This window comes from Echeneis naucrates, chromosome 13 (genome assembly GCF_900963305.1).
Source record: "Echeneis naucrates chromosome 13, fEcheNa1.1, whole genome shotgun sequence".
Taxonomy (NCBI): domain Eukaryota; kingdom Metazoa; phylum Chordata; class Actinopteri; order Carangiformes; family Echeneidae; genus Echeneis; species Echeneis naucrates.
This window is the reverse complement of record NC_042523.1, coordinates 11,086,085-11,100,108: the sequence shown is the minus strand read 5'-3', so window position 1 is coordinate 11,100,108 and position 14,024 is coordinate 11,086,085. Positions and strand designations below refer to the sequence as shown.

Sequence of the window (14,024 nt, the reverse complement as noted above, 5' to 3'; positions counted from 1 at the left end):
GAGGAGATTAGCAGCCATGCATGCTCCTACATACCTTACTCTCTCCATCATTTTTCTCACTCACTCTCTCTCAGCATGGGCTCATAGTGCCTTGCAACTCGTCTGAGACCAAGTGTTGACAAAAAGAACGAAGCAGCAGCAGTCTTCTCCGGTGAGGTTTGCAGAGGCCCTCTGTCTCACACCTCAACGCTCTCTTACAGATAGAAAACACACGGACCCGGGTGCTGCTAAGATGAAGACTGACGGCTTGACACATCCTGCTTTTTAAAGTGCCAGGGAAGAATAATATTTCTGACGGCGGCAGGCAGCGACAGGGTCATTTTAACAGCCCAGGGTCTGCAGAGGCTTCCATTTTTCAATCAAAGCTTGACCCACTCTGCATCATTGTGTGCAGCTCAACATGCCCTGCCTGAGTTTCAACACTCTCCTATTTCTGCTGATGCCAATGACAGTCCAATCCACCTCTGCTACTGAACTGAGGCATGTGCTTTGTCGGTTTCTCAGGTATGTTCACAACAAGCTCTTCCAGTGACAAAATAAATCATGATATCTTCTGCCTATCTGCATCTGCATGAGTCTTGTTAAATCGACAAGTCTTTCCCCCCACCCTTTCACATGAGAAAAAGGGGGGCATTTCCAGCATCAGGGACAGTTCCCTGCTGCTACAACTTTGCTCTCCATCAAGAGCTCCCAGATGAAATGACAATATTTTTCAATTCACATAAAAAAACGATCGAATGAGTGTTGTTACGTAATTAATTGACTTTGAACACTTAATATTCCAACAGTAGGCTAATCATTATCAAAATGAGCCCCTAATGCAAACTGACAGCCCTCAAATAAGGTTTCTGAAGTGTTTGTTGTCGCACTGGTCATGATAACGTGTTCAAAAGGAGCGCAACAGAGAAATTACGCATGAGCTTCAGCCTGTTTGTGATACAAACTGGGTGGATTCCTCTCCAGAGAGGTTTAATTAACCGCAACAATCGGAAGCATGAAAACGATTCCTCACCCTTCTCCAAACTGAGATTTCTGCAAGCTTCAAGTTCTGCCATTGAGGAGCGGAGCTGGTGGTCTCACAATGTCCCTGCGTGCGCTTTTGACATCATTTTTTAATTTCCTGGTAGTGGCGGTTTGAATTGCCATCAAAAAATGGTGCGATTAGTCCACTTCTCCATGGTAATTGGACGCGCCAAGATGCTCAAGTGTCACTTTTTTTTCCCCTTTTTTTGAGTCCAAAAGGAATCCTGAGAGGAGACGAGCTGCTCCCTCGGCACCGTCCTCACAGCAGCATCAAACCTCTGGCATCCCCAGCCTGATCTGCGCGCACATCCTCCGCTCTCAGCGGGCGCTGCGCGCAGGCACAGCACCTTAAGCCGATTCCTCACACGCTCGACGGTCACACGGTACTCGGAGAGTGTTTGTTAATCATCAAGAGCTTATTGACATGGAAAGAGCGAGCGCACAGAGCCGCGGCTGAGCCGGCGGAGAGGTGGCCATTTGGACATTTCATCCGCGTCTGTGCAGCAGTTTGGCAACAGTTTGGAATCGCCATTGAACCAAATTTGCGCAGCATCTGTGCGTTTGTTGGGATGTGGACAGTTTCTCCCAGGAGGAGAGGAGAGGAGGAGGGAGGGGGGGGGGGGGTCTGCTGTCTGCTGTGACCCACTTTACGCTCTCTGTTCCCTCACTGAAGCTATCAATTCCTCCGCGGGGATAAGATGAGGATCAGGACTGTGAAATGTGAGGGATGCTCTTCGGTGCACATGGAGCTGTGATTGCCAACAGAGAGCGCAAGCTTTGTGCCTAATAGATGTTTTTGATCTTAAACTGTGTGAGTGTGTGTAATAGAGCCATCCCCCTCAAACTCCCTTCTCACACTGATTTATGTACCCTGGCCAAGCAAAAACCATCAGCCGCTCTGTCTTTCACAAAAGAGCAGAAACAGCTGGGAGGAAGGGAAAGAGGCTGAGTAAAGCCACAACATGCAGAATGTAATGAAGGAGAGGTTACATCTCACATGCTCAGTAGGGCATTCATTTCCTTTTTCACAAGATTAAGTCAATACTGGCTTTAAATAATGTATTTAAAAAGGAAAAAAATAGAATAACACTTTTTTTCTGAGGATGAAATAGATACTCATTCCATCGATGAGGTCAATCCATCATCCACAGAAGCTGCCAAATCTAGTTTTTGCAATTTGCTGACAAGCTGAAAGTACATGGACTCAGACAATAATCTAACTGGCATGTCTTGAGGGGTGGGATGAAAACTCTGACTCTATTTAGTCAAGGTGAGGCATTGAGCGATCTCTCTGCATTAGGTGTGACAGCCACAGAGGCATCAGAGGGTCGTCACAGAATTGTCTGGTGGCATAAGCAGGTGTGTGGGCAGATGACGTCCTCGAATTTATGCAAAGAATAAACTCCCTGTTCCACCAGTTGAGAAAATTAGCACAGAAAGAGGAAATCAAATGTGCAGAGTCTCTCTTTTTTCAAGAGCTTTGGTAAATCTAGCTCCACAGGGTGAGTACGAGCATGAATCACCCACAAGAAACATAATGCTGTACAAGTGATACAGCCGTGAGTACAGGGAATAACCAGCATGACCAAGTGCCTGCATCACGGCTTAATTGTCAGCTATTAAGAGCCCAGACTTTCAGTTACATTAATTAGGACTTGTCTCCCTCTACTGTTCATTCCCATGACACACACTGAACTGTATTATAATCTGTCTATTTTATTATTCTGTGGTGTGTGTGTGTGTGTGTGTGTGTGTGCGTGTCATTTTTACCATGAAAGATGCTGTTGTCTGTGAGGAAGTGCCGGCGGTATTGTGGCTCTCCCTTCCTGTTCACCACCCAGGCACTCATGATGAGGAGAGGATGTCTTATAACTGGAACAACCTGTGAGGGAAAGGAGATGAAGGAGAGTACAGCTGAGCAGAAAAGCAGGAAATAAATGATTCTCAAAGATAAGTTGAGTTCTGTGCTGTGAGCCATCTCACAGATCTGAAGAAAAGCAGGACTACAGAGAGTGTAATGGAAGAAAAGTCAGTTACAAAAAGAATGATGCAAGGATTGTTTCCTTCCTTTTCCCAGAGATGGAGTTACTACGAGGCGACCAGGGTACAAATTTGAGATTTTGCTGAAAAAATACTTCAAGTTAATATTTTGAAACTGCATATTTTCTGGCAGAATGCAATTAAACATGAATACATTACATGAAAACCATTTCTACTCTATAATGATTTATTGTGACACTGACACACTTTCATTTTTAGTCTTAAGGGAAGGATTTAAATTCTATTTAAAGAAAATTTATTTTTATCATGATTCCAATCAAAACGTAAGATTCTCTGACACCTCTCTTTACTAAGCTGTCATCCTGTGTGCTTTCATCCCTCTGACTGTCCCTTCATGCATCTGTCTTTCAGCATGTGTTTCACATTCATCTTCTTCCTGTTTCTCCTCACCTCCTTACCATTATAACCGGATTCCTAATTTTCCACTACTTGCTCCTGCTCACTTTTCATTCCTACCTCCCTGACAGTTAGTTTCATTGCTTAGTGTTTCCCCACCTGTTGCTCATCTGTCTTCTTGCGATTTACTGCTTCCCACTACAAATATAGTCTCTCTCTCTGCATCTCACACACACACACACACAATGTAGTATAGATCAGGAAAGGCTCGGAGCCTCCGGGATAGTTAATGGCGTCTGGTGCCGGCTGACCTGGAGAGTGGTGCCTGTCTGGTCGAGCACATAGAGCTCATGGGTCATGTATCTTGAGGTGAAAGTACTTTCCGGTGACCCCATTGCCACTTCACCTTCAAACACAGAGGCCTGTGATGTGCCGGATGTTTCTAACAGACCATGCAAACAAAGACTCACTTGCTCTGTTGTTATGATGCTCTTCTTGTGATGAATCCAATGAATCCATGAACAGCAATGTCAATATGAATAAGTACCAATTTTGTTGTGTTTTTTCTTATAACATCTTATTTGTATAGTCATCAATATTCCTTAAGAGTAGACATTTTACCATTATAAGGACTTTACCTTTGATTAAACATCAAGCAGAACTCTAGCAACCTCAAGTTGGTGCTTAACAATAAAGCATGTTGTGTGGAGGGGTTGAGACCTGCCATATGGACAGTCAGTCCTCTGAGGTTTTTCTTCAGAGTCATTAAACTCTGTTTCACCTTATGCCTGCAAAGCTTCTCATCTGCTTTGAACTCGCTGTAGACCACAGGCCCTTGTGGCCTCATGCTTAACTGTAGAATAATGCTTCGAAATTACTGTTTGATTTCATAATAGAGCCCAAATTAGAGATAGGAGCCGAACAGAGGTAGATGACTGAGGACATTGTTTGAGCTGCTTTGACGTCACGTGATACAACAAAATTACATGAGTCTACCATAAACACCAAAGTCACCAAAATGCGCAAGACAGCTAACCTTAGAAATGCTGTGCGGAGAGACGTGGCAAAATAATGTCATCAATGTGCAGAGTTTTACCTGCACATCACGTTCATCAAATCATAAGTACAATGAACTAAGTTATATCAATTTAGTTAAAGTTAAAGTTATAAAAGTAATATTGACTTGAATTTAATTAATTAATTTAATCTAATTAAATTTGCTTATTCAACAAGTTTAAATTAATTACATTTTTAAAATTTTCTACATTCATATAATGTAAATATGTCCAAACTTAATAAAACTACCAAATAGATTTTATTATCAAATTAATGAAATTATTCAAAAATAACTGAATTCTTTAGATTAAAGTATTTGTTGAAAGAGAGAAATACAATTGATTTTACATAATCAAATAACAATGGCAGTGAAGACGAAATTAAATGAAAGATAAGGTGAAGTAGGAGCGACCATGATCATCAACCTTTAACAAATGGACAGGCAATTCTGAAATCATAATGCCTATAGCCACAGCTGTCACTGAAACTGACAAACTGTGTGATGAACTATTCTCACACTCCCAGTCCCAAGTTAAGGCTTTTATGAAAGCAAATAAAACTGAAGTAATATAATATCAAATATATGAATGCAGCATTTTAAAACCTGTTTTTTTCTGTCTGTCTGTGTTACACATACACATTTGTATGTACATGTAAGATCTAGTTCATCTGGCAGAATACCAATGCATTAGTTTTATGCTGCTCAGTTGTCCATTGGTTATTATCTAACCAAACTACCAGCTGCACCAAAGGACTAAGGGGGTGATATCATGTCCATATTTGCATATATTTGAACAAAAAAAAAAAAAAAGGATTGCTACCATAAGTTAACAAGAAATTATCATTTTCAGTCACAATGAATTGAACATTTTTACATATGGCCATATTTAAAACTCCTGAATGTTTTCAGTTCTTTCACTTTCGGTAAGCTTCCAAGTAAATTTTTGTATTAGAACCCGATTTTTTTGTCCCTTCTCGTCCCATGTTTTAGATTTTGATGTAACCAGTTAAACCAGTTTAAAAGGATGTGACATTTTTTTGTGAATGATGAGAACCAATGATGTGCATATTTTACAATATTTAAGTTTTTGATTTTTGTCCTATCTTTTTTGGTTAAACCTTTTCTTATATATCGTCCATTTTCTAATGGTACAGGGGTGCTTTACAGGGCTCTGTAAATATTTCTTAAAAAAAAAAAAGAGTGTTAAAGCCTCATTATGAACATTGTTTCTAATTACTGAAAGGACAAAATATAAAAATGTACACATAGAAATGAAGACCTTGCCAAAATTATGAACATATGACCCTTTGATTGCTTGATTGCTCAGTTTGCGTGCCACACATAGTGGCATTAATCACTTCTCATACATTAGTGCAGCTAACAGAGGCCTTCTCATGACATGCAGACACAAAGAGCAGCATCTGTCATCCTATACTGCCACATGCCAAAGAGCACTCTACTTGTATTTGAACAATGAGATATACAATGGCTGCTCTATTTTATTTGATGTGTCCAGCTGTCATAAATCCTGAGCAATTATCTGCTATGTTTAGAATGAAAAAAAAAAAAAATCATGTCTGGTTTCAATGTAATCACAGGAGATAGCCTGACTAGATATTGTGACGTGAACAGACATTTCATGTCTTTGTTTGGAATAAAGTGGTATATCTTTAGGCATACAAGTCTAGATTCATTGTGCATATTTCAACACCACTGACAAAACTGAATCAGTAAAAGAGAACTACAGGCTCATACACAACATCCTTTTACAAACCTGTAAGTATCTAAATGGCCCGGGATCGTGAATGGCGTGAATGGCAAACAGCTTGTAAACCGTCTTGCTGGTACACAAAGTCAATGAGTAGTCTGTACATGCTGTTTAAGCAGTTATCAGAACAGAGAGTAAACAGTCTTGGTATGTTGATGGTCAAACAGATAGTGACACACTACAAGCTTTCTCTACACACTCTACGCTGAATGCTCCTTTGACTCACCTGCAGATAAAATGTAAGACTAAATCAGAAAGAGAGAAAATAAGAACCAGGAAAATTCATATCCATTATTTGCACAAATAAATAAATAAATAAATAGGCGCAAACTAACCATTCTGTTTCCTGTTTGCTGTCTTTGGTAGGACTGGTCAAACCGCTTACAAATCAAAGGATCTTCGAGGATACCATACTATGATATGTAACTCAAGTTTGTTTTTCTAATAAAAGTTAATGAAACTGAAATACGAACTTGTCTATTTATTGTTTCTGTACTGTTGTGAAGATCATAATCTCTGTCCTTCCTGTTCACTTCTTGTTGTTACCCGATGGAGAGTAACAACGAAGCCTCTCATTATCGATTAGTTTTTCATGGGTAGATTAATTGATTGGTTGTATGGCCTGCAAAATATCTGAAAGAAGTAAAAATGCAATTTCCCAGAAGCCAAAACATTCAAACCATTAAGTAAATATCACCATAAGAGATTAAATGCAGTTTCTATGATTTACTGTTGAGTTAATCAAGTAATGATTTAATTTTTTAAATCACTGAAATTGTAATTTGAGATTGCCCAGCCATTACTGTTTCACTGAGCCTTTGACCTGGTCAGGAGACAGTGGTAACCTTTAGGCAGAGAGGTTACTGAGGGGTCAGTGTTGGGTTACAGAGGGGCAGGACGGGGCAGCAAGGTTATCTGAGCATGTGGACTGTAACGTTATGAAGTCACAAAAAGAAAAATGCAAAGAATCTCATCACAAAGCTGCTGTCAGTCTGTAAGACTGGAGGGCTGTAATATGTGTGTGTAATGACAAAGTTTTCCTGAGTCAGATAAAATGTCAAAAGAGTGTGTTACACAGTCAGACCGGCGCCAAAACAAAGTGAATGGCATATTTATTGAAAAATTAAAAAGACAATCACAATCGACCATATTTGCACTTTCATGCATGCATGTGTGGGCAGTAGACCATGTGTGTCATGGAGTTGTATTCCTTTACTGTGGAACTGAGGGGTGTTTAAGGCCGTAAGTCAATCTGTCAGATCTACTTCAAGCAAAGACACCAGTACTTCTCCCTCCCAGTCCTATCCTTTACTTTTACTCCAAATCTTTTTGGATTCAGATTGTCTGCATATTCTACTTCATTTCTTCATTGAAAAGAATGGATAAGAAAAGTTGAATGGAGGACCAAGCGGTGAACACTGCACCACTACCTCAACAGTTTCTCATTTCAGTGTAAAAGGATATGAGCAAGTGCATGATTGGCCTGCACTGATGTACAGTGACAAAGTGACAACTTCTGCTGTTATATTTCTGTATTCTACCTCAACTTTAAAACTCACAACTATATACACATATATTCACACACATTTATGCGATCCCATGTGGTTCAGCTTTCGTCCTCCGGTCTACCTTTCCTCCAAAAAACTTCTATTATTCATGAGGGATCACAACACCCACAAAGACTCAGGTTTCCACTCCTACAAACCCACACCAGCAAACTGATACATTGTTCACAATACTGCAAGTCTCATAACAACAAGGGAGTCACTTTATGGCTGATGCATTCCTTTACACACACAAACATGCACATACTACACTGTACGTGGGTGTGTAATGGCACAGCTAGTCAGTGCTGTGGCTGTTTACCACTCAGCCTTTACTGTGACACAGGGTGAAACAAATGGTTGCCTCTTTCTAAGAACAGCTCAATTAAAAAGAGCAAACTGCACATTAAAAGTGGCTAAACTTTCACTTTTATCTGTCTTAATATTATAGTGAGGTTCACCCACTCTGTCTGGCAAAGACGCACCTTGTATTAAATGTTCACTGTGTAATCACACAAGAGCAGGTAAGGAAAGTTACTTAAATGATTTTTTTTTTTCCAGTCAGTGTCACGTCAGTTTTCTGTTTCTTTAAATCTCTTTGTCTTTCACACCCAACCCACTCAAATCAAATCAAAAAATCCCCAAGGACCCTGCTGTGGGATGGGGGAGTGCCCCATCTCTTTCTCTCAGGGGTGGCTACCGGCTGAGTGTAATAAAGGCCTTTGTTATGCTGCCCTGCTGCAAATCTCCTTCGCTAAACCACAATGGAATGGAGTGAAACACATGCTGCAGAAAAGTGCTTCTTTCACTTACTAATTCTAGAGGCAAAACTGGCAAAAGTGTACAAGAAATTACATATAAGTTATTACATCAGGCAAATCAGTGGTTGTCAAAATGACCCAAGCATTCTAAAATGACTGCCTGCGGCTTACCTGGAATGATACAATGAAGATGTCAGGTGTATTTATTTTCCAAAGACTGAGTGCCCAAGCACACGAGTTTAACAGGTGCACATCTGCTTAGATATAGTATCCTTCCAGCAGTAGATTTAAAGTGACAGCTAACTGTGTACACATTGTCATAGTGAGAAAAGTGCAGATACATTTCAAGACAGAATGTGTAACAATTAAAATATACCTTACTTATGCTTGCTTTCTCAAAAACTGTTGGTGAACTATTGTCAATTATTCATTTATCTGATGAAGCATCATAAGCTTGCTTACTTTTGTGTCTTCACTTTCACATTCAGAAAGCCTGTTGTCAGTCTGCTGAAAAAACTCTTCCCGCTTTCACCAGAAAAGTCGTCCCTCCAGGCGCTGATCTTCCATGGCGAGAAGCACAAATACGCTATAACATAAAACAGTGATATTCCCAGTGGTTTGGTGTCAGAGAGCAATGCTCCCAGCAACTTCACTGGTGTGGGCAAGTACCCACCACCACATCAAGCACAGTGTCTTTTCAAACACTACTACTAGTGTGAGACCAGTGAATTTGAGAAAGCCTGGAGTGGATTTAGGAGTGGATTACTTTAACGCTGAAACCAAAGGATGGTTTTCAGTCCTCGTGTTTCAGTTAGGAACAAGAAAAATACAGTGATTAAACAGTTAAAATACACCACAATGCCAGAGAGGTGGCTTAAATGTTTCGTGCCCCTTTTATCAGTGTGACAAGAAGTTATTTCTCCGGCAATAAAATTTCTATAATATAATAATAATTTGTTGTCCTATATTGCCTTCCAGTATTTACAATATAATGAAAAAGCAAGGAATACTAATTCTTAAGACAAGATCAGATAAATATTGACTTGTTTAAATGATCTTCTTTTCCCTTTGAATCATTAGAGATATTTTAAGCCTGAATCTGGCCAAATTACAGGTAATGTTAATTACACAGTCGCATGGCAAGTGTTACATTTATGCCCTGTCAAAATCTTTTTATTGATCGGTAAGTCTCACCAGCACACAAAAACTAACTCATCATCAATAAGGCGATGCTAGACTAGAAATGACGCCAACAGATAAATATTTCAATCCCATCGCTGAAAAATGCAATTTACCCCTGTGAAACTTCTCCTGTCTTCCCTGCTATTGTCTGTCTCAGCCGTGGTTTCCCTCCCACTCCTTCCTTACTGACAGTTCAAAGTCTAACAGCAGCAGCCATCAGCCTGAAATGCACCTTACAATTTAAACCAATGCACCAATCACGAGCTGTTTGGGCTGTAACAGTCGCTAGTAACATTTGCACAACAAAAGGGAGACAGGCTGATTCATCAACACCCCCTCCTTTGCTCCCTTTCCCTTCCACAGTGACTCCTCCTCTCCTGCTTTTGTGCTCAGGCCAAAATCCCCTTCTAGCCCTCTGACCCTCCTCCCCTCCTCACTAATCTCCTTGTGCCCATTGGATTGACTGGTTCAGCACTAGCTCTCCCCGTGCAGAGACTCCTCACCCTGCACTCCGCACGACACGCACCACGACCTGGTCTAATTTTCTGGGCTGTCCTCCTTTGCCTTGCACAGGTGAAGCATGAATAGAAAGTACAGCACTCTGAAACAGAGGATGTAACTTTGGCTATGAACAATCATACAGCTGCAGTCAAAAAAATATCCTGAGTCCGTGTTGACTTATGCTCACTGGACCAAAATTAACAGCTGAAATCATGACTTGTGTTACTGTTGTGTTGTTTTAATTCATTTCTGCTATAACGCCACACAGGCAATTTTCCAGGTTTAGTCACCTATCTCTTTTGTTTCAGTAAGTAAATACTCTAATATCATAGTCACATTACATCTAAAAGGCCCCTCTACAGGCACTTAAAGACCCCACCACACACTCTCACTACATGGCTCCCAGAGGGTTTAGGGAGGCCAATATAGAATTTAGCCCTTTAGTTCGCTTTGGTGTTTCTATAGCAACAGTGATTTCAGAGGGTGGACAAGTGGACCTCCCTCTCCATTTTGAACTCCATTAACATACCCTGCCCCCATCTTGTGTTCAGTGTGTGTCTGACACACACACCCGCAAACAGAGGAAGCAGTGCTTTGCTGTGGGTTAATGGGGTGAATGAAAACTGAGGGATTATAGCTCAAATTTGAGATTGAAAAATTGAGTTTCAAATAACAATTTTTACGAGAAATACAGGCAAGACTTTTACATACAGGTGTAATAAGGAATGTAAAGTGACATTACACAAATTAAAATGTTTTCATATCCTAAGAATCAAATCTGTCCCACAGGACAGTTGAGTGAAGAGTGAGTTTTGCAGCCTAAGCACAGTTTTCTAACTTCCAGTCTTACACTGGAGACCTGTACAGTGCAGGAAAGCCGATCCATGAAATAAATATATTTCCATAAATAGTTTGAACTTATGTCACGTTTTGATTTCTTCAGAAATTGAAGACGGCAAACTTCTTTGTGGAGTCTACCTCAAGTCTTTTTAAAAATCCTCCTCATCAGTCTGGATAAAGCGCTGTCCCTGATGGCCTTGGAGGCTCGTTCCCATAGGCTGTCTTCCTTCCACAGGCCCCTCCCTTTCCTCACAGCTTTGACCTCTGCCCTGTGCAGCCGTTTATGGAGACGCCAGTAGAAGCGAGAGCTGGGCAGGACGGTGATGGGGGCAGTGCGAGCCAGACCCAGCATGAGGACCTCTTCATTCATACAGTAAGTCCATATTGACCCCTGCTGGACAGAAGAGGAACGACAAGGAAGTCATTTTGCAGATGGAAAGGTCATACATCAGTTTGACTAATTTACTTATCATATGGACAGCCTTTTTAGCAATCTGTGATCGTCTCCCTCTTTTATCTTAGCTATTGGATGTCTCACCCTGCTTTGAGATACCAAACAGTGTAGTATATCGTTTTCACGGCTGATCAGCTTCAGCCAAACAGTTTGGGCAGGAACCAGATTCTTCTGCAGCCATGCCCTCCCCTCTGCTGTCAGCTCCACTCCTGCAAGATGGACCAGCAGTGGAGACATGGACGCATCTGAAGAGGATAAAAATCATACCATTTATCATATATCTTAAAAGGAGAAGAAAGCTTCAGAGTTTCGCCTCCAGATATGTAGCCATGTCTACCAAGTCACCCTTGGTAGACTTGTTATTTACCTTAGTGGGTACTGGTTAAATAACTGACTTAATTCTAGCCTTGAATTTGAAATTGCATGATTAAGAAACATTGTAAGTCCAGCAATGAATATCAGGGTATCTGGCAGTGTGTGATACTTTTTTGACAATTTTGGCAAATACCAAACGTTATTTGGCGTACTGGTGCAATCCTTATATATACGGTGATTACTAAAATAAATAACACATTTTGGCCAAGGTCATGTATGAAATATTTGCAAATTTCCTTTGCGTTAAAGCCAGAGCAGCTGACAACCAACTGGGATTAAAAGGCTTTGAAAGGTAGAAGGTCAAGTGGGACGAAGGCCGTATTTAAAATTACTAGACAACACCACGGCCTGTTTGACTCTGTGAGTCTTTTACACTGAGGTTGCTGATAGAGCAATCTATATGAGGCATAACTCTCCTGATTATATAATTTAATATAACTGTTAACAAGCTTACCTGCCACTCTTTCTCATGGCAAGATGATAAAATACATCTGAGTTTGACTTTACAAACTAAAAATGGCACAATGAACACGCAGAAATTTGCTGTGTAACAAGATTAGAAGTTGCCCCATAGTAAATGATGATGCTGTCAAAGTGCTGAGAGAAGCAGTATGGGATTTGACATACACATTTTCATTTTTCAGATCCCTTGTAAAGGACAGACTCCTGTGCTCCGTAAACTCAATTTCTCAAATGTATTCATGTCATCGTTTCACAAAATGGATACTGCACTTTACCCTTGTGGTTGAAAAGTAAAGATGAGATAACTGGCAGATGTATGGGAATATGCTCCACTTCAAGTCCTTTCTCTGTGATCGAGTGAACTCTTCCACGAAGGCTGACATTTCTCTCAATGAAGCGAGGGGGGATCTCAGACGCGCTTTTAAATTTGGTGATCTAAAGAGAATGAGACAGCTTAAGTGTCAACTTGAATGTCAAGGCTTATTGGTATCCAAAACATTTAATTCATTGAAATCTTGTGAGTGCAATATTAGAAAATGCAATGAGATTTGTAATTAGCTAAGCCTTTTGGTCTCACTCAAGCTGTTAGTTTGCAAAAATCTGTTTACTTTCCACTTCATTGAGGAGCATTGGGGTCTAAATTTAGCCTGAAATTAAGCTGGGAAGCCATGAATTAATGGATTGGGAAGCAACACATGCATCAGATCCAAAATGTGCACAAGTGGGATTTAACTGACCGTAGCGTTGAATCAAATAATGTGTGTGTGCCTTTCTCTCTTACCAGTTTAATACTCCTTGCTATTAGAAGAAGACCAGCAATCGCCAGCCCAGTGCTTATGTTCTGATGGAGACAGAGACAGGGGAGCAGTGAGGATGCTGACAGGGTGACAGTACTGATATCATCTGCTGAGCTGAACATGGGGTGAACCGGTGATCTGCTCAGCCGGGTCAATCATTCGGATCATCTAATACTATATTTTAAATATAAATATAATTAAATAGGCTACCAAACATCTGCTAGATTAAATGCAGAGGCAGGTGTCTGAGTGTCCGTGTTGGACTTTAATGCATCAGCGGGTTCGGTCGCAGTTTGGAGGCTCATACCCGCAAAAGCATCAGATTATCATCAGCGAGCTGTGATAGGGCTGACACTACGTTGTGAGACGGCCGGCTTCCTGGCTCTCTTTGTTGTCCGTCCCCTCGTCGCGCTTCAGTTTCTGATTCTCTGGAAGTCTCCGGCATGTTGTTGACATCTTCTCGACGCATCCGGAGCCCCGCCTTAATGGGAGGGGCGAGCGGGGAGGAGCGCTTGTGTGAAGTCTCCGCCCGGTGGCTCGGTGTGGAAATGACAGGTTGGTGTGGAGGTGCGCTCTGTTTGCCTGATCTGTAAAAACATAAAATCAGACATGCATCTAATAAACATCTCAAAAAAAGGAAGAAAAGCACAAAAATGCAGTTAACTCAAAAGTAGTTCCCCCCCCCCAAATTTTTTTTTTTTCTGGAATAAAATAGTGCAGGACAAAAGCTGGCCATGCACATCGCGTTTGAGATTCATATTAGCCTAATACATACCGCTGGGAACAGTGACGTACCCATCTTTGTCTACACAACTTGACCTAGATAACTTCATATCTGCAGGATAAGTCAATGCACGACGCAA

General features: G+C 40.9%; 2 protein-coding genes across 3 annotated transcripts in view; both read right to left on the bottom strand.

Moving 5' to 3' along the window:
• Nucleotides 1-9,457, bottom strand: part of plch1 (phospholipase C, eta 1) — a 50,667-nt gene extending 41,210 nt beyond the window's left edge. The window contains exons 1-2 of the mRNA XM_029517189.1: nucleotides 9,013-9,457; nucleotides 2,794-2,905 (exon numbers count right to left, since the gene is read on the bottom strand). Of these exons, the coding sequence (XP_029373049.1) occupies nucleotides 2,794-2,872 (79 nt within the window). The 5' untranslated portion in view covers nucleotides 2,873-2,905; nucleotides 9,013-9,457. The remainder of the gene's footprint in view (nucleotides 1-2,793; nucleotides 2,906-9,012) is intronic.
• A 5-nt stretch (nucleotides 9,458-9,462) lies between these two features.
• c18h3orf33 (c18h3orf33 homolog (H. sapiens)) lies at nucleotides 9,463-13,744 on the bottom strand. Of its 2 annotated transcripts, none has more exons than XM_029517190.1 (5): nucleotides 13,469-13,744; nucleotides 13,146-13,205; nucleotides 12,640-12,799; nucleotides 11,612-11,772; nucleotides 9,463-11,467 (listed from the first exon to the last, which is right to left on the bottom strand). In XM_029517190.1, exons 1-5 carry the CDS (start codon nucleotides 13,628-13,630, stop codon nucleotides 11,213-11,215), a joined length of 798 nt encoding a protein of 265 aa, XP_029373050.1. In that variant the 5' UTR covers nucleotides 13,631-13,744; the 3' UTR covers nucleotides 9,463-11,212. The 2 variants fall into 2 exon arrangements, with proteins under 2 accessions (XP_029373050.1, XP_029373051.1); XM_029517191.1 differs by having other exon boundaries at nucleotides 9,463-11,464.
• Nucleotides 13,745-14,024: the final 280 nt, after the last annotated feature.

Coding starts and splice junctions, on each gene's coding strand:
- c18h3orf33 (XM_029517190.1), bottom strand. CDS start 13,630: ATGCGTCGAGAAGATGTCAACAACATGCCGGAGACTTCCAGAGAATCA. Junction 13,206..13,468: donor ATAATCTGATGCTTTTGCGG/GTATGAGCCTCC, acceptor TGTCTCCATCAG/AACATAAGCACTGGGCTGGC. Junction 12,800..13,145: donor TAGCAAGGAGTATTAAACTG/GTAAGAGAGAAA, acceptor CATTCTCTTTAG/ATCACCAAATTTAAAAGCGC.